General features: G+C 39.0%; 1 protein-coding gene across 1 annotated transcript in view; it reads left to right on the forward strand.

Annotated features, from left to right (window-relative positions):
• COL1A2 (collagen type I alpha 2 chain) overlaps positions 1 to 19,101 on the forward strand; it is a 38,188-nt gene extending 19,087 nt beyond the window's left edge. The window contains exons 24-52 of the mRNA XM_074536134.1: positions 186 to 239; positions 618 to 716; positions 1,459 to 1,512; positions 2,134 to 2,187; positions 2,307 to 2,360; positions 2,460 to 2,513; positions 3,324 to 3,368; positions 5,076 to 5,174; positions 5,823 to 5,930; positions 6,745 to 6,798; positions 7,370 to 7,423; positions 7,988 to 8,041; positions 8,150 to 8,203; positions 8,305 to 8,412; positions 9,380 to 9,433; positions 9,527 to 9,580; positions 10,479 to 10,640; positions 11,355 to 11,462; positions 11,900 to 12,007; positions 12,968 to 13,021; positions 13,129 to 13,236; positions 13,439 to 13,492; positions 13,829 to 13,936; positions 14,606 to 14,659; positions 14,791 to 14,898; positions 15,294 to 15,540; positions 15,977 to 16,170; positions 17,852 to 18,094; positions 18,681 to 19,101. Of these exons, the coding sequence (XP_074392235.1) occupies positions 186 to 239; positions 618 to 716; positions 1,459 to 1,512; positions 2,134 to 2,187; positions 2,307 to 2,360; positions 2,460 to 2,513; positions 3,324 to 3,368; positions 5,076 to 5,174; positions 5,823 to 5,930; positions 6,745 to 6,798; positions 7,370 to 7,423; positions 7,988 to 8,041; positions 8,150 to 8,203; positions 8,305 to 8,412; positions 9,380 to 9,433; positions 9,527 to 9,580; positions 10,479 to 10,640; positions 11,355 to 11,462; positions 11,900 to 12,007; positions 12,968 to 13,021; positions 13,129 to 13,236; positions 13,439 to 13,492; positions 13,829 to 13,936; positions 14,606 to 14,659; positions 14,791 to 14,898; positions 15,294 to 15,540; positions 15,977 to 16,170; positions 17,852 to 18,094; positions 18,681 to 18,827 (2,748 nt within the window). The 3' untranslated portion in view covers positions 18,828 to 19,101. The remainder of the gene's footprint in view (positions 1 to 185; positions 240 to 617; positions 717 to 1,458; positions 1,513 to 2,133; positions 2,188 to 2,306; positions 2,361 to 2,459; positions 2,514 to 3,323; positions 3,369 to 5,075; positions 5,175 to 5,822; positions 5,931 to 6,744; positions 6,799 to 7,369; positions 7,424 to 7,987; positions 8,042 to 8,149; positions 8,204 to 8,304; positions 8,413 to 9,379; positions 9,434 to 9,526; positions 9,581 to 10,478; positions 10,641 to 11,354; positions 11,463 to 11,899; positions 12,008 to 12,967; positions 13,022 to 13,128; positions 13,237 to 13,438; positions 13,493 to 13,828; positions 13,937 to 14,605; positions 14,660 to 14,790; positions 14,899 to 15,293; positions 15,541 to 15,976; positions 16,171 to 17,851; positions 18,095 to 18,680) is intronic.
• Positions 19,102 to 19,769: the final 668 nt, after the last annotated feature.

Genomic DNA, 19,769 nt, shown 5'->3' on the forward strand with positions numbered 1-19,769 from the left:
CACACCACCAAGTAACAGTCAGTGTGCTTCAGGTGGAAATGTGATAGCACCTACAGTCCTGTTTAAACAGTGTACATTGATATCTTGGCACATCTGTGTGTGCATGCATGCATGTAGAAAAACTGATGGCTATGTGTTGGGTGAGTAGGTTTCCTTCTAAAATCATGAAATTTTTCCTTTCTCAGGGTCTCCCAGGCCAGCCTGGAAGCCCAGGCCCTGCTGGCAAGGAAGGTCCTGTTGTAAGTACCATGCTTTTTATTCTGTTACCCCGTTGCATGGGAAAGATTGACGTAAATAGTACAAAGCAGACATCTCAGCACTGAGCTCTAACACAACTGTGTAAAACCAGCAAGATTTTCTATTGTATTACTCACAAGATCAGTATGAAGATTTTCTTTCATTTCTGTGGGTCTCAGATTAGGCCTGTGTCCTGAAAAGGGAAGAAGAAATACAGAGTTCTACAAAAAGGAGGAAAAGGGAGGGATGCATGAGCATGTGATGTATCAACAGTGGTGAAAAGTTAAATGACATTTGCTTCCTGTCAGTACATATTTCTCCTAAAGCTGAACTCTAATTAAATTACCTTAGCCATTTAAGAGTATAATTTCTTTTTCTAGGGTTTCCCTGGAGCAGATGGTAGAGTTGGGCCAATTGGTCCAGCTGGTAATAGAGGTGAGCCTGGCAACATTGGATTCCCTGGACCAAAAGGTCCCACTGTAAGTACTGTGCAGAAACTTTATATTACTATGAAAGTATTTCCAGACTAATCTGTAGAGTCCCAACTTTATCATTAATGTAACACATCTCCCTGTATCCTCTTTAACAGATGGCATCAGCTTACATTCAAGAGTTCTGTTTCAAATTATTTTCCAGTTATCCAAAATACAATTAAAGAAATTAAAAAGCAGTTTAATTAGCTTAGGGATATTTTGAAATTGAAGTGATTATAATAATACATGTGTATTTTATAATTTCAGCATGTCCATTTTATCATTTCTGTATATTCACATCTGTAAAAGTTCTGTCAAGTTTGGCCATTAAACCAGTTCCAGAGTGCTGTTATTTATGGAGCACTATCCAAAGCTCACTCAATTTAGAAGAACAGCTACCAGTGACTTCAGTGGAGTTCTTTACATGTCCAATAGAGGCCACAGATAACAATCATGTCCTGGACTGGGTGTTGCTGTACGGGCACAGGCAAATATAGTGTTAGGGTACTACATGGACTGCCATGAATTACAATATCAAAACATAAAGGCATCAAGTTTTGAAAAGACATATATTTTTGAGCTAATCTAAGTGATCCAAAAAGACAGATGGAGCTTGTGTATGTTTTAATTTGGGTTAAAGAAATGTTACAGTAAATCTTCTGGCAATGAGAAGTCTCTGCTTAGCAGTTTAAACTGAATCTAATATGAAGTATTGGTTAACTTTTATATCTTTTTCTTTCAATTTCAGGGTGAACCTGGCAAACCTGGTGAAAAAGGCAATGTTGGTCTTGCTGGCCCACGGGTACGTGGTTATATTTTATCACCTTCCAGAGAGGAAAAAAGTAGATTTTCCAAACCTCTGTAATAAGATAGCATTGGTTTGTGCAAGTATGACTAGATGATGAAATTAGAAAAGCCCTTAGGAATGCATTATTTTTAGCCTCATGTCAGTGGGAGCTATGACTTAATGGATAAATGAAGACTCCCCTTCTTGGGTATTAGTGGCATTATCCTCTGAAAAGGAAAAAATAGCACTCCCTATCCTTAAATCTTATAGCACAGTGTATGGTTTCTAATTAATCCTGTAAATTTCCACCTTTTAACTCATAGTTGAAACTTAGTAATTCTTCCATTTAAGGGAACCAAAAACAATCTTGTCTGGGAAAAATGCTATCAGCAAGATTTCTATAGTCCGTAATTCCAAAAGAAGTTTTCTTAAGTATGAATGTGCTGCAATAACTAAAATTATGAGAATTTAAAATTTTAGGCACCTTTAGTACCTCTGGCTGTGAAGTTCTTGCATGTAAATGGTTAAGTTCAAAATACGCAGTGAGAGACATTTGGTTTTGGCACATAATAATTTAGAGCTATTACTAATTCAAATTAACACTTTGATAATAGCTTTCTACTTGAACATGTACAGGGTGCTCCTGGTCCAGAGGGAAACAACGGTGCTCAAGGTCCTCCTGGAGTCACTGTAAGTAAGAGCTTCCACACAAATCCAATTTGTGATTTATTTTTCATTAATGGGACTTCCCATTGTGAAATCCATTTCCCTGTTTTTCAAGTTAATCACTTGTTTTTTTTTCTACCCAGGGCAACCAAGGTGCAAAGGGTGAAACAGGTCCTGCTGGCCCTCCTGGCTTCCAGGTGAGTAACTGTGTGCTCTGTTCCATCTTACCCATGGTTCCCAAAGCGTGAAGAGCTTCTGCCTCAACTGAATTTGTGTTCTTCTCTCTTGACACTCAGGGTCTGCCAGGTCCCTCGGGTCCTGCTGGAGAGGCTGGAAAACCAGGCGAGAGGGTGAGTGACAGACACAGCACTCCATGCATGGGGAGGCATTGCATGAGGGCTGGGTTTGCAATGGCGCACATGCTGGAGCAAGAGCCTGGTGAATCTGTTTGCCAAAACAAAGCAATCAGGGTAACATGCAAACTTTAATTTGCAAAAGTCCCTTTTGCCTTGGAACTTGCATCGTACTTCCTTTTTCAAAGTTTTGGTATGAAACAGAGCAAAGATAGCCCTTTGCTTTTTGGGCCTTAAGTAGCAATAAACTATGCTTCTTCCCCCAGAAGAGACAGTACATGAAAAAAAATTTTACTTCGCATTTCTTTCAAAATCTTCAAGGTTCAGTCTAACTTGTACTACTCTATTTATGGTTTTGCACCTCAACTGATTTCAGGGAATGTACAATGGCATCCAACTGAGGTGGTTCAGTTGTAATTTATGCTCTAGCTGCTGCACAATTAGTATGAGATGTACTCTGTAAATTGTGCATCCTTTGTGTCATAATCACCTTTAACATATATAACTTATAGTTACATCTCTGTCTGTAAAAAAGTTTACATTGGATATACCTGAAAAAAGAGCTTGTAATTTAATAAATAACTCTTCAGATGAAAAAATATTGTCTAATGTCTACCTTGAGATACTGTGTAGCTGGAGGAAAAGGGCTTATTTATATGTAATAGATTGTCTGAAACTTTCCAATATGCTGTTGCAATTTGAGAATTTCCATTTGTTGCTAAGAAACAAAGAACAATTTAAGCAAGTAAAATAAACTTTACCTCTATATCTTATATTATACCTCTATATCTCTATATATTCTTCTAGGGTCTTCATGGTGAATTTGGTGTCCCTGGTCCTGCTGGCCCAAGAGTGAGTAACTCATTTGAAATCTGTTACAGACTGTCTTATTAATGTGATCAGTAATAATAATAACTATGTACATTTCTGAAATCAGAAACCAGAATAGTCATTAGAAGGTATTGCCTCCCACTTCCCTTTAATTCTGAACTTTCAGTAGACATCCTCCAAGAGCTTTGTGTGGATGCCTTCCTGCCTGGCAGGAGGATCCCATTTATGTAGAGCAATGAGTAGTTTATACAGGATTCAATTAAGTATTTGCTTTCCAAATATGCCTCTAAAGAGATTGATATTTAACCTACTTCTGTTTCTTCTTCTTTTCTTCTGACTTGCAGATTAAATGTATCCAGTGACAAATATTCCCATTCACTCCTAAAAGTTACTCCAATCAGCTTAAACAGCAATTTTGCTCCCTATGTTTCAGTGCCCTGAGTCTGTATCAAAAAACACATGTGCTCTAAACTCTTAATTTTTCCATTTCATCCAAGGCAAGTTCCTTTTGTCATATCAGTAGCAGTTATTTTCCTCTGCTCTAGCTTGCCCGAAGCATCTCATATCGAGCCCTCAGTGTATTTCATCCAGTATTCCAAATTAAGCCTTACTGATGGTTTATACACAAAACTAACACTTCCTAAAAGTAACCCACTGCTTGTGCTAGATGATATTTTCCTTTTACGTGTGTGTGTCATATTGTTGGCTATTACCTTTCCCTTTCAGTCATTTTCACCATTGAAGCCTCCATTTCCAGCAAAATTTGCAGTTTTGATGCCTAAATAAATGGCCTGGTACTTGCACTCTTGATTTTTATCTCTTAGCTTTGACGGCCATCTAGCAAGTTGTTCACTTCTTCCTGTGTGGTCTGCCAATCCTTCTTCCTGTTGACAAATGCTTCCTTTGTGATATCTGCATATTTCTTCTTTTTCTGCCTCTTTGTAACTAGCAAAATGTATGAAAAAAATTAATTTAGGAACATCTCTACAATATGAATTAATCTGTTGCTCATTGGTGCTTTTTACTGGTGAGCTAACTCCTCTTAAGTCGGTTCTTTGACCACCTTATAATTCTTACACAAATTCTAAATTCTCCAGCATAACTAAAAATTCCATTATGCCTTATTAGATTATTCACTGATATCCAGCTTGATCACACCGAGATAATTTGAGATATATTTAGTAAAACTAGTGTTTCTATCTTTGATAGATCTATTGTGCATTTAAATAGAGTTTCTGGCTACTTCCATGTGTCCAGATCTATGATTCAGAATTTAACCTTATACCTGTTACAATGTGCAGGTCACATTAGCAGGATTTAGGTGTTATCTTTATTATTCTCCTGTCACCAGGCACTTCCCACTGTATAAATAATTGCTTGCAAATAACTATCCTTTTAATTTCACTAGATTCCATTATTTGTCCTAAAGCAGAATCCCCATTTGACAGTAGAATACCAGACACTCTTAACAGAACAAGCACAGTAGCCAAAATCCATGTTCCAGAAGTATTAATACTTCAGTTGTCATAATGCAAGAATTCATTACTCCATTCTGATACTTTCTTGTCAAAAGCTAGAGCCAGTTCTTACGACCAATTTAATTAATAGCTGCACAATTCTAACTAAAGGTTTGTTCAGATAAAAATGTGCCATGCTGTCACTGCTGCCAGCCAGTGGTTTCAGCAGAGAGCAATTCAAGGAAGCCCTCAGATCAGACTGTCTCCTTAGGGTGAGCGTGGTCCTCCCGGCGAGAGCGGCGCCGTCGGTCCCGCTGGTCCCATTGGCAGCCGTGGTCCCTCTGGCCCCCCAGGCCCCGATGGTAACAAGGTATGACTTTTCCAGCTGCCATTGCTTACTGTTGAATTCCTGATCAATGCTGTCCAAAACCTCTCTCCAAGTGGTGAAGTTTCATCCCAGCTCATCCACACTAATATTAAATGGGTTTATATTTAGTAATATAGATGATGGGAGGGGAAGTCATTTTGAATATGGGTTGTCAGCTGGAGATGCTGGTTTTCTGTTTGGAGATAGGATCTGAGATTCTGACCAAAATTCATGCTGACTTCTGTTTATACCTACACCTACTTGTACACAGGAAGCTCTTGTCTCTAGTTAGCAATATTTTCTCCCAAATATTAGGGCAAAGCAAGTGATCATCTAGCAAATTATGATTTTGACTTGATGCTAAATGAATCTGGGTCTTAATTTTCTAGATTTCCATGGCTAGTCTTTCTACAGAAATTTGGTTTGGAAAATGGACCTAAAACTTCAGGAGCCCACAGAATCAGAGAGCATTCACATCTAGCATCTTCACTAGCTGGAAAAGTAAAACACGTACAATAGCTCAAGACAAAAAAGTTACTACTGACACTATTTACAACCAAGTAGAATGGTGGGCAGAATAGTAATGATGGTTTTGTTCCAAATTGTGTGAGTGACTTGACCCTAACTTACATGATATGCTGTTGCTGCTAGGGTGAGCCTGGCAATGTTGGTGCTGCTGGTGCTCCCGGTCCTGCTGGCCCTGGTGGAATCCCAGGAGAGAGAGGTGTTGCTGGTGTTCCAGGAGGCAAGGGTGAAAAGGTAAGATGGACAACTGGTTTGTTATTGCATGCACAGGTTTGAGATGACTAAATTTCATCTCTTGGAAAAACCTGCATGTTACCCCAATGTGACTTTTATTTGCTGTGAAACTGTATTACTCAATGGTCCACAAGTAGAGGTTTTGTTGGTCTAAGGGACTGACTGCCTTTTCCAAGGTGCTATCCTAAAACTTTTTATAAAACACTATGTATTGACATGCAGATTAATGAAGAACACTAGGCTGTATTAATTAAAAAACCAGAGAGAACAGAGTGGTGCTCTGGTTTCTTGACTTTAGTGATGGTCGGAAAAATAGCTTTTTGTTATATGAAACGTGGCATTTTATGTGTCTGCCTATATGACATCATTTTAATAGCTGTTTTCTTGCTTCATATAGAAGGTATAATGTTAATACCTAGAAGAACTTTTACAGATGGATATCTCTTGACTAAGAGAAAAGAGATTTTGAGGGGGATTTATATTCATCATTTGTAATATACATAGATGTAGTTTTCAATTTCTAATTCCATTCAAAATTCTTGGTACCTGAGAGAAGCCAAGAAGGCTTCCCATGACAGAAGCAGGTTTATTCTGAAAAGCATGCCAGTCCCCTTTCCAAACATTCACTTTGCTAGTCAGTGCCTACTCAGCAATAAGAATAAAATAATCAACACTCATTTCTCCAGGAAACCTAGCAAAAGGTTTTTGTATGATGTCTAAGTAATGCACAGGTACTCAGCAAACAGCTCAAGACTTCTTTCATACAAACTGTTGTGTTCACTACCAATACAATTTTTGCGACTGTGTGTTCCAGGGTGCCCCAGGTCTGAGAGGTGATACGGGTGCAACCGGAAGAGATGGTGCTCGTGTAAGTATCTTCTGGTTCTACTTGACTTTACCTTGCTACACCTCAGAAATTAAATAACTGAGAAGAATGTTCAGAGCTCACATTTCCCATTGTATTGCATTACTGTTTGTAGCTGCTCATTTTTGATACAAATCAATGTAATTTTGTTATCCCTTGTCCAAGGATGATTGAATTCAGGAGGAGAGGGAGAGAAAAGTGATCACTTCTCTTGCATCCAAGCAGAGAATTTACATGAGCAGAGTATTTCACAGACATTGCACAGCTGTTCAGTTTGATAGTGAACTTTAATTTCATGGGCTCAGCCCAGGCAGCTAATTTTAAAGGCAGCCTGCAAAGTTACACAAAATGATCCTTATTTTGAGATTTCAGGTGTCTTTCTTAGGATTCATACTTTGGAAAGGAAAATAATGGAATAGGTTTTGTTTTATAAAATCACGTATCCTTTATATTGAGAACATCTGAAAGAAAGTTAGTTACACACCTTCCTCCAGAGGAAAAGAGAAAGCTTTTTTAAAGTATTTGGTCCTACTTACATTTTGTTTGAAACAATGTCCTGTCTCTTGGCCCATAGGGTCTGCCTGGTGCTATTGGTGCTCCTGGCCCTGCTGGTGGTGCTGGTGATCGGGTAAGTCTACCCTTTGAATGAAAAAATGCCTTGTTGCTACAGTTTCCTCACACATGAATATTAAAGATGAGTTCCATAAAAAACAATTCCATCTTAGTAGTTTACACCAGTACTTTAAGTTTTTCAGATTCAGGAAGCAAGGACTTTCGGGAATATTCAGTGAAGCTTGCCATAGGACCCCAAACCTTTTTCTAAAGGGGCAGGGAAGGGGATGCACATCTCCATGGCAGTGGGTTATATCTGGAGAGGATTCTGATTCACCTTGGGCTGAATTTTTCCCAGCTGAGGTTAAACTCCACAATCCTACTTGCACTGTGAGAGGAGATTTTGATACAATGATGAATAACCCACGTTAGCTCAGAATGATACGTTATGCTGTCTGAGAATCATTAGATATTATTAATACAGGGTGGATCAAAACCAGAAGCATTTTCAGTAACATCCTCTGTAGTGGAGATCCAAGGAGACTCACTATATGTATCTGTACCACAGGAGCATTCCTGTTCTGGCTGCAGACATTTGGCTCTGACATTTCCCAGTGTCAGTGTTTTGTGTATCTTTTAGGGAGAAGGAGGTCCTGCTGGTCCTGCTGGTCCTGCTGGTGCCCGTGGTATCCCTGTAAGTTGTAATTTCTATAATTATTCCTGTGTCAAAGACATGATGTTCAGAAAACTGCTCTTTTAAAGATCATTCTAACCAGTCGTCTCTGCTTTGTCCTCTCCCTAGGGTGAACGTGGTGAGCCTGGTCCTGTAGGTCCCAGTGGATTTGCTGGACCCCCTGTAAGTTTTGTTTGCACTTTCCTCATATTGATGCCATAACCTTCCTCTATTTCCTCTGCAAGGTTTTCAGTTCCTCATTTTGTCTGTTTTTCTGCCCACAGGGTGCAGCTGGTCAGCCTGGTGCTAAAGGCGAGCGTGGGCCCAAAGGACCTAAGGGTGAAACTGGACCAACTGGTGCCATTGGCCCAATCGGTGCTTCTGGACCACCCGTAAGTGAATTGTGTCTTTGTGAAATGCATCGTTCCCAACTCTGCCATGCAAGCTATACATTACCCTGAAAGTCTTGAATTCTGAAAAGGTAATGAAAGAAAGAAACAAAACTTCAAGCTAGGCTGTGAGAAAAGTTAAACTGCTGATTTTCACACGTTATGTAAATTTTATCAATCTATTTATGTGGGCTCAGATCATGAGTCTGGAACTGAAATGAAGAGAAAATAATAGCTAATTTTCAACTTGCTCTGAAGATCAGCAAAATCACTCTATCTTGGACCATTCAGGGGGTGATTGTGGGTAAGTTCTGAGCTGAGGATGTTGACACTTTTCTCTCAAAGATGGGATGAGTTGTCACAGTCAAATTTCCAGACTCAGTCATCCAGAAGCATGTGTGCAAATTTGTCTGTGCACCCATTTGCACACAGGCTTTTCATGTGCTGGCACCTTTATAGCCCAAAGTTGTATACTGCCTCACATGCATATTACTGGGGAACTGGTTGAAATGATGCAGAAAGTCAGACCCATGTACTTCAAATACCACAGAATGTTGCAGGATATCGTGGCTTGGGTTACTTATTGTATGATTTTAATACCATTAACAGGCTCTTGCACTAAGTGGCTGTATTAGTCACACAGTGCAAACAGAGGATTTGATGATTTTCCCCTGCTTTCACATTTTGACTTCCAGATTTGTTTAGATGCATGTAACATTTGCAAGGAAATTAATCTAAATCATAAATGCCTTGTGCAACTTTTCTCGGGACTTATGATACCGATTTAAAATGTGTGTGAGAATTTAATACCCTATTGTCCAGATAGGCAGCATGGGTTTGGGCCCAGTCCTCCTGCTAGTGTAAAAATCACTTTAGCTTTCACAATAGTGAGACTGAGCCCTTATTCTAAACAGGGAGTATTAATTGCCTTTGCTTGATCCCTCTCTCTTTTTCAATCCTTCCTGCTTAGGGTCCCGCTGGTGCTGCTGGTCCTGCTGGCCCTCGTGGTGATGCTGGTCCTCCTGTAAGTCTTCAGGCTTTTAGTACTGACACTGTTGCTTTTCATGAAGTTATTGTTTCCTTTAAACGTAATCTTCATTTTCAAATTTGTTTTTAGGGCATGACTGGTTTCCCTGGTGCTGCTGGAAGAGTTGGTCCTCCTGGCCCTGCTGTAAGTAACTAATGAAGAAATGTAATGGGAGATGAGTCAGAAGCTGCTTTGCTTAGGGACAATCCTAACTTTTGTTTCATTGATGTGGATCATAATTGCACTGGAATAACCTCAGATCCTTATAGAACTGGATGAGAAAAAAAATCTAATTGTTCAGACTTCCAGAGTACACCCTATGCATTTAATTTGTGAGTTTTTATAAGCCATAAGGCATCCCTATGCCTCTGGAAGTACCCAACCATTTCCAAAAATCAGTGTTTATTTGCTTTATTTCAAATCAATGGATATGCAATTAGTCATGATGGAGTGGAATAAGAAGGTCATGTCCAATCTGCAGAAGAATGTTAAAATTATTGTATGTCTACATTTTCTAAAGTACCTGCAGTTCTAGTCTCATTCTTGAGCAGAGCAAACTCACTCTGTTTTGGAATGTGAATATTTTTGTATTTTTCAGCAAGAAATTCTCATTCTAGATTGACATTTGTAGTCTTTTCTTTTCAAAGGTGTTTCCAACCTTTACCAAAATGCACTTCTTTTCTTAGATACTCTAGATTTAAATAAATTTTAAATCCCATTATCCAAAGCAAATAATCCTCTTGAATTGGGAGATACTGGGATTTTTTTTTCTCATTGCAATTAATGCAAAAAGAGACAGATCTATATTTTCCCACCAAATTTTGCTGCTTTCATCTGCCCAGAGTTTAAAAAAAAAAAAAAAAAGGCAGTGAAATGATTCTACTGCTTCCAGCTCTCCACTGCTAACAAAGCAATAGGAATTGCTGCTTTGGAGCAGCTGATGACCTGTTTGTTGCATGGGGCTATTTTTTTCACATGGACTTAAAATGAAATTTTATCCCCAGGTCTATATTGTAATGGTGTCATTCATACTCAATCCTAGGGCATCACTGGTCCCCCTGGTCCTCCTGGCCCAGCTGGCAAGGATGGTCCTCGAGGTCTGCGTGGCGATGTTGGGCCAGTTGGCCGCACTGGTGAACAAGGTATTGCTGGCCCACCCGGTTTTGCTGGTGAGAAAGGTCCATCTGGAGAGGCTGGTGCTGCTGTAAGTTACTGAGTATCACATCTCATTAAAAATGTTTCTCTTCATGTGAATGTCATGGCTTCTGAGATACTCTTAGTGTTTGTGAAGGGCTTTTCTACTTTTTACACAAATTTAGCAAAGCCTTTAAGTAGAAGCTCCACTGAGACACAAGAAATTGTTCATAGGCATGCTTGACAAATATGCCATAAAAAGTGAGCCTGATTCCTGCGTCAGGGATTTCTTTCTCTTTTTCTCTTGTGCTAACTACTTTCCCTAACTACAGAAGAAATAGATATTTAGTCTGAGAAAAGGAAGTACATCTTCTGCTCTGAAATTGATCCTCATGTATAGAAAAAGAAAGAACCTGTGAATGTCCATTTAGAACAATCTCAATTCATAGCTGCACCATAAACTCTGATTTGTGGGGATCACAAGGTTAAAGTTGTCTGCCCACAGGTTGACATAGAATTATGTAAATAAATTTATTACTTTTGAGTATCTTTAAGCTTTCACTTACAGAATTACTGTCTTTTTTTAAAAGTCATACATGTTTCTGTCTTATTGAAGTAAGCACTTGTGTGAAATACCACAATTGTTACTCAACAAAAAAATTATAGAAATTTCTTCTGTGATCTGCAAAAATTGTAAATGGGAATGCCATTTTCAATATCACTGATGTGTATGTTACATTTATTTTTGTCTATTAATATAAATTGTATTCCCTTCATGTCTTAGGGTCCTCCTGGTACCCCAGGTCCTCAGGGTATTCTTGGTGCTCCTGGTATCCTTGGTCTGCCTGGCTCTCGGGGAGAACGTGGTCTTCCAGGCATCTCTGGAGCAACAGTGAGTATAAGATTAGTTAACTGCTTTAAACAGATAACATGTAATGAAAAAGAAAAAATCCACACACACTTGAGGTCCTGTCTTATGGGAAACCAGAGAGATGCAGATTATGCTGTTTCCTTTGCTGTTGGAAACAGAGGATGTGGACCTACCCGACGTAGATCAACGGAAGAAATTATGGCTTATTGCAGACAAACCAGAATTATCTGCAAGTGAGCAAATTTCTGAATGTCAGAAATGTTGAGGTTTCTAGTAGTAACATTTAGAATGAAGATAACATTTGATATAGATAGGTATGTTTCTTGTGTCCTGATTCTTGTTTCCTTCCCAAACTCATTGCAGTGAAATGCTGATCTTAGATAAAGACTAAAAGTTTTGTTAGACTGGTTTGTGTTGTATTATAATGTCACATTTTGTTACAACTGTTCCTGTATTAGGGTGAACCTGGTCCCCTGGGTGTGTCTGGTCCTCCTGGTGCCCGTGGTCCCTCTGGTCCTGTGGGTTCTCCTGGTCCAAATGGTGCTCCTGGTGAAGCTGGACGTGATGTAAGCTGTCTTTTATCCTCCTCAGGTTGCTTTTTCTTCATTCTGATCCAAATACCAATACTCAGAAAAAGTAGATGGAACTAGAGGCTGTTCTGCTAGCAAACTTGTACAATGTCTTCAGAGAAAATTATATCAGGATCTTTATAGACATGGGATCCTATGCCCAAGTAGGTGACAGAATTTTTAAAGCAAAAGTTGTGTCTGAAGTACATCTTGAAGTCACTCTCAGAATATTTTCACTTTTTACTTAAATTCCAAGAAAGATGGAGTGGGGAACATACATATCTTTCATAAAAGTATAAAAACTGCAGCCTTATCAGGGAAGCTTATTTGATAACCTGAAACATAGTTAATACCTTATGAATAAAAGTCTTGCAGAGACTTTGCAGAATTTCAAGAACAGAGAATAGTAATTTAAAAATCCTGAACTTTGTTTCATTGGAATTTTCTGAATGAAAAGGTGTTTTATTTGACACAGCCTAAATGCTGAAGTGAAATTAATATTCACAAAGGAAAACCATTTAACCTTGTGAAGTACCACAGCAAAGTGGTTTAGTTGTGGCTATTGTTTAGGTTCTTTTCCCTCCACTGGCATTTTTCATCTAAATAGAAAGGCTCAGTTTTAAAAGAACGCAAGCTAGTGAAGACCACTATTGTCTTAGCCTTTTCATTTAGAGAAATGTTGCAAAGCCCAGCAATTTTTTCCGTTACTGAACCGAAAATATTTGAAGATCATTTTAGTTTCCTGAGAACATTAGGCATTTGAGGATTACATGTATAGGGAACATTTAAGGCATTTGAGAATTACATGTATAAGGAAGAGGTTTTTTCTCTTTAAGATTTATACTATCCTATCTCAGTATCTTCTTACTCTCACTGTAAGCAATTAGACTGAGACAGAGTTCTGTGCAAGATGAAAGATGATGGAATTTATTAATTTTTTTCATGGTATTTTAATAGGGCAATCCTGGTAATGATGGTCCTCCAGGCCGTGATGGTGCTCCTGGCTTCAAGGTAACTTGTTTCTTTTTCTTGTATTTCATTGTCATGGAAGAAATATTCCAATATGTGTAAGTCAGTAGTAACACAGTGTGTGTCCTGTTGCATTCCTTTGTTCCCAGGGTGAGCGTGGTGCTCCTGGTAATCCTGGTCCCAGCGGTGCTCTGGGTGCCCCTGGTCCTCATGGCCAAGTTGGTCCTTCTGGAAAGCCTGGAAACCGTGGTGAACCTGTAAGTCAATGAGATTATGCTATACTTTAACTTTCTATATTAAGGTCTAAGAGGATTAAGACTTGTCTATCATATATACAAAGTACAACCCACCTCTACTATGCGTAGATAACTACTTCACTTTCTCCAGAGATGTGTTGACCATGGAACCTTCATTAGAACAATATACAGCAGTGACATTTATTCTCTGTTCTTGTTTTAGGGCCCTGCTGGTGCTGTCGGTCCTGCTGGAGCTTTTGGTCCAAGAGGTCTTGCTGTAAGTCTGATTTTTAAATACATTATCACATTGATGCAAGAAGAGAAAACATGCTTTATCAATAAGGACTCATAACTGTGATCAAGGGGCCCAAACAATAATGCTTAAGGACTTGAAAATATTTAGGAACTTAGAATCTCAGTTAGCATTCTCTTTTGTAGGATAAATGCTGAAGCTTTTAGGATTTGCACTCTTCCTGGGTGTGTTAAGGGGATGCTCATTATATACGTTGGGATGTGACTTAATGTAGAATATTTACACTTAATTCTGGCTTTGATGGGAGTATGTTCTTGAAGCTTTCTAATTTATTCCTTTGACACCTATATCCCTTCCTAGGGCCCACAAGGTCCCCGTGGTGAGAAAGGTGTGCCTGGTGATAAGGGACCAAGAGGTCTGCCTGGTTTGAAGGGACACAATGGATTGCAGGGTCTTCCTGGTCTTGCTGTAAGTAAATGATTTTCTGTGTTTTGAATATAATGAGCAAAAAAACCAAAAAAAGGTCACACTAGCAAGGAATTACATATGCCCAATATGGTATGTTAATGCCACTTACTGCACTCTGCAGCAACTTCGAAATGAAGAGTCATAAATAGTCTCTTTAACATCCAATGGTTTTTGTACAAAATTGAAGATTCTGGTATTGGCGTTAGACTGTGACTACCATTAGTTCCCTTGAAGCTCAATTGCATTTGGCTAACAAAGAATTAAAAAATCTTCTGCCTTCCTTTTATCCTTTTAGTATTATCTCTTATTTTGGCCAGAAATTGTACAACTTTTCTCTCAGAAAAGTTGAAGTAATTTGTGGATTTTCTTCCCTCTAAATCTGGCTATCAACTTCAGGAATTCAGACTTTTCTTTGAAAACCCTCTCTGAAGATCAGAAGAAACAATATAAAGAATTTTGTAGGTTATCCTCTTAAATATATCTTCACTGCCTCTCTCCTCTCTTCCCAGAACAAGCATTTTATGCCCTAACTCCACTAATAAATGTCATAAGCCCTAGATTCCCATTCTCTGAACCCAGATACACATTACATGCATTTCCCTCTTGAATCAAACAAGCACAAACATGTTCCACTGCTCTTTTTTTCATGACTGTTATCTTTCCCAATAGGGCCAACATGGTGATCAAGGTCCTCCTGGTAACATTGGCCCTGCTGGCCCAAGGGTAAGTGAATTTCAGAATACATTCAAGTAACTCTCATTCTCATTGTGCAATATATATGTATGCTCCCATCCATATGAATCCCTATTTGTAGCATTTTTACTGTCAATTAAACTGTTTAAATTTCCATTTAGGGTCCACCTGGTCCTTCTGGTCCTCCTGGTAAAGATGGTCGCAATGGTCTCCCTGGACCTATTGGCCCTGCTGGTGTGCGTGGCTCTCATGGTCACCAAGGTCCTGCTGTGAGTATAAACTTTTTGTTGTTGTTGATTCAACACATTTATGTTACACTATAAGCCTAGTAATCACATCACTTCAGAAGCCTAGCAGTTTAATAGTGCACATGGTTTTATTTCTTAAAAAAGATATTTAAAATTAGGGAAATGTTTAATAGACCTGAACTAAAAGGTTTTCTTTTCTCCTTATGGCCAGAGTGCAAATGCACAAAGGAGATGTCATAGTCCTGCACTGTGCGTTTTCCACTGCTTCAAGCCATAGCAGTCACCATGTGTGCTGCCTCCAATTAGAGCTGAGAGTGCCAGGAGTTAACTAGGAGTATGCATGTGTGGAAGCATTTCTTTAAAAGCACCATATCTCTAACAGAATCTTTTTGTCTTCTGCTTTTGAAAAACTTCAGGGTCCTCCTGGCCCTCCTGGTCCCCCTGGCCCCCCTGGTCCCAATGGTGGTGGATATGAAGTTGGCTTTGATGCAGAATACTACCGGGCTGATCAGCCTTCTCTCAGACCCAAGGATTATGAAGTTGATGCCACTCTGAAAACACTGAACAACCAAATTGAGACCCTGCTGACCCCAGAAGGCTCCAAAAAGAACCCAGCTCGCACCTGCCGTGACCTCAGACTTAGCCACCCAGAATGGAGCAGCGGTATGTTAGTGCCAGATGTTTGCGCCTTCTGGTTCTGGGAGCACTTCCAGGGCATTAGCTTTCTTCAATGAAAGGTATCCTTGGCCACGTGGCAAAAATTCTAAATGACCAATGAAGAAGTTCTTTCTGCCTCCACTGAAAATAGATACAGTTACATCCTGAAAAGCTCTTTGTAGATATTGTCGCACATTATTGCACTAATTTTCCAAAATAACACAAAAATATTTAACCCTTGCTTTTAAATAAAGTTTCTTATACACTAACAATCCAAAATACCTGTTTCCCACTTATCACCTTAATATTGCCCCTAGCTGTGATATTTATGGCCTGGGTTCATATATCAGATGAGTGGAGATGTTTATCTGATTCATACATCAGATGCATGGAGAGTTTATGCTGAGTGAACCATGATTTACGTTTATTCCCTCAACGGCAGGCTTCTACTGGATTGACCCCAACCAAGGCTGCACTGCAGATGCCATTAGAGCATACTGTGATTTTTCCACTGGTGAGACTTGCATCTATGCCAACCCCGACAATATTCCTGCTAAGAACTGGTATATCAACAAGAATCCCAAGGACAAGAAGCAGCACATATGGTTTGGTGAAACTATCAATGGTGGCAGCCAGGTAAGCGATGTATGGCAGGGTGATTGTTTCCTTCAGCACTGTCTGAAGAGTTCTCAATTCACTGACACTCAGAAGCAAGCAGATAAATTAAGTTCTTAGGGGAGAAATATGAAAAAGCCAGCTATCTTTTATCTGAAGGGCGTAGAGCTCTGATTCTGATTTAGAACAGTTTGCTAAAAGTACTTCTCAGTATTGTTCTAACTTTTCTTGATGTCTGCAAGTGATCAATTCAGCTTGACTAATAGTTATTGTGAAGGGAAGCCTGAACTATAATATGGTATATATAAAGACAGTCCAGAAAATGTCTGAACAATTAAGAGAAACATCAATCTTTTTAATCTATATTTTTGTTCAACACTGTTCCTGGACAGATATCTATATTACACATCACAGGTTCTGAGTGCATGCCATAATAACATTCAGAATTCTTGGTGTAAGTGAAAACAAGAACTACTACTTGCATGTTAGACACTTTCCCAGCAAATTGCAAATATATCATTTTTGTACAGCTAGGGAGATTTAATTACCTAATTCTTAAATGAAATTGAATTATATTGTGGTGAAGTGTCTAAGATGAGATTTAATCACATTGGATCAGAACAGTCTAGGGTCCTGTTTCTTAGAGTGGCTAAAAGTAGATGCTGTAGAAAGAATATAAGAGTGAAGAAAACATTGGTACTATCCACAGACACTAGTGTATTAAAAAAAGTTCACAAAACACTATCAAAAAAGGTTTCACGGTTTTATTGAGACAGACATTGTTTGTGTGTAGCTGTGGGAACAGTAGATTGTCTTCCTTAAACTTATCTGATCTTGTCTCTGAATCCATATAAATTGTTAACACCATACCTTGGAACAGAACTCTACAGTTCAACTACATCCACTTGTGTCTGGTTGTCAGTCTAGCTCCTACTGCTTTTATTTTGTGCTCTTTAGCTCTGGAGTGGCAATAGAAAAGTGATTGCAGACTTGTGATTAGTTTTTTGTTTTTTGAAGCTCCTAGCTGTCATGATTTAAGCTCAGATAGAAATTAGGTACCATTGCCACTTGCTCAACTCCCTCTTTCTTCCCCCCAATACACCCTAGTAGAAGGGGGAGGAGAATCAAAATAAAACTGGCATATTAAGATGAAAACAGTTTAATATTTGAAAATAAAATATAGTAACAATGGTAAATAATAATGATAATAAAAAGGAAAACAAGAGGTGATGCAAAATATCATTGCTAACCACCTGCTGACTTGTGTCAGACCCTTTTGCTTCCTGAACCCAGACTAGCTGCCTCTTTGGGTTACTTCATCCCAGTTTATATACTGAGCATTATTTTTTATCGTGTTGAATATCCCTTTGGTCAGCCCAGCTCACCTGTCCCAGCTATGCTCCCTGCCAGTTTCTTTTGCACACTTCCTCACTGGCAGAGCCTGAGACACAAAAACAAAGATAAGTATTCTTGACTTAGCAAAAATCTGAAACATCAGTGAGTTTTCAACACCATTCTCATTCCAAATCCAGAACACAGCTCTGAGAATCAGCAACTGAGAAGAATCAGTATCAGCAACTGAGAAGAAATTAACTCTACCCTAGCTAAAATCAGGAGACTAGAGCAGCTATCACACATTTTCATTACCAACATCCTCCTTTCCCCCACAGTACAGCTGACTGGGTTCCTCTCTGTTTTTCAGTTTGAATACAACAGTGAAGGAGTGACCTCCAAGGACATGGCCACCCAACTCGCCTTCATGCGTCTGCTGGCCAACCATGCCTCCCAGAACATCACCTACCACTGCAAGAACAGCATTGCCTACATGGATGCAGAAACTGGCAACCTTAAGAAGGCTGTTGTGCTGCAGGGATCCAACGACGTTGAGCTACGAGCTGAAGGCAACAGCAGATTCACTTTCAGTGTCCTTGAGGATGGCTGCTCTGTAAGTAACACAGAAACCACGGGCATGGTGACTGCCCAGGCCTGAGCATGTGGTTAGGGATAGAGTTGTACTTTAATTCAGAATCAGATTATTGGTCAAACCAGCAAAATTTTGCCTGGTGAAGATACATAGCCTACAAACCCAACCATGGCAGATCCTTAAAAAGTGGGAAGGAAGAGGTTACAAAAAAATTCTACCTTGTACTGTACATGTGGCCAAAAAAACCAGTTTTCAGAGGGACCAGATCCAAATTCTGTGTAAACAGAAGATTGATAAGAAAACAATGTACACGCTATAGAAGGGGGAGGATCTTTAAGTCCTGAAACAATCAGGCAGAGTTCTCTTAGGATCTAACACCATTTTGAATAATATGGTAGCTTGCATACAGCATCACATCGGACTACAGAAGATTCAAGTAAATAATTTCTCTGTATTGGAGATCTAAATAGCTGGCTGTGGGTATCTGATTTGCAACCAATACAAGCAAAATTATTATGAAATTATTTCAGGAATTATCCATTCAGGTGAAACAATTCTTAATGCTGTGAACAATGCAATAACAACTGCAATGAATCTTCTCTTACAGAGAAAGAACAACGAATGGGGCAAAACAATCATTGAGTACAGAACAAATAAGCCATCCCGCTTGCCCATCCTTGACATTGCACCTTTGGATATTGGCGGCGCTGACCAAGAATTCGGTTTGGACATTGGCCCAGTCTGTTTTAAATGAATGAACTAAAATTAACTTAAAGCCTCTCCCAAATTATTCTCTTGTCATTTCTTTTATAATGAAAGCTGACTCCTTCCATTTCTTCTGTTCATCTACTTGCTTAAACTCTGGGCGAAAGAGAAGGAGAAGAATTGATTGGAGCATTGTGCAATGAAATTTAATACAGCCCCAAATGGACTTGGAAGTCTTTCAAGATTTAACACCTTGTTTTGGGAAATGTCAACCTTTGTAAAGAAAAAAAAACCAAAATAAAAAGTCATGAAAGTTTGCACCATTTGTGGCCTTTGAATATCTTCCACAGAGGAAGTTTAAATCCATGACTTCCAAAGGTTTAAACTACCTCATACACTAAATCAAGAGTGATCCACATCTTTTGTAGGAACTTCTCCATATGATCTGAGGTACTTTCAATTCCACTCAAAGTACAGTGGTGCTAATTGCATAATTACAGAGTATCTTTCCAATACTTGAACTTTGATGGTGCTAGTGGCATTTAAAGTATTGCTTCTCTGTTTCTTTGAAGTCTGTCTTAAAACTTAGGATGCCCTGTCTCACCCACAGCTTAAGCATGTGGATAATTTTTCTTCCTCTTTGTCTTCTTCCTCCAAAATCAGGTGTTCCCACTTTCAAATTTCATTTCAATCTTCTACTATGGGTAAAAAAAAAGTCATCATTTCTCAAAAAAACAAAGAAAATGTATTTTGTATATGTGAGATGTTTAAATAAATTGTGAAAAAATGAAATAAAGCATGTCCCGTGTTCCAAAAGAAACTATTTAATGAATTACTTGCTTAGATGCATTGGAGAATCTCAGACCAAGATTTTAGCACATTGCTATAAATGTTGCTTTAGCACATTGCTATTTTGTTAAAGCCTCAAAAGGTTGCCTACAACTCTCTTAAGGGTGTAATTGTCTACTTGACTCTTCATTTCAACACTAAC

The sequence above is a fragment of the Zonotrichia albicollis genome, chromosome 1 (genome assembly GCF_047830755.1).
Source record: "Zonotrichia albicollis isolate bZonAlb1 chromosome 1, bZonAlb1.hap1, whole genome shotgun sequence".
NCBI classification, from domain to species: domain Eukaryota; kingdom Metazoa; phylum Chordata; class Aves; order Passeriformes; family Passerellidae; genus Zonotrichia; species Zonotrichia albicollis.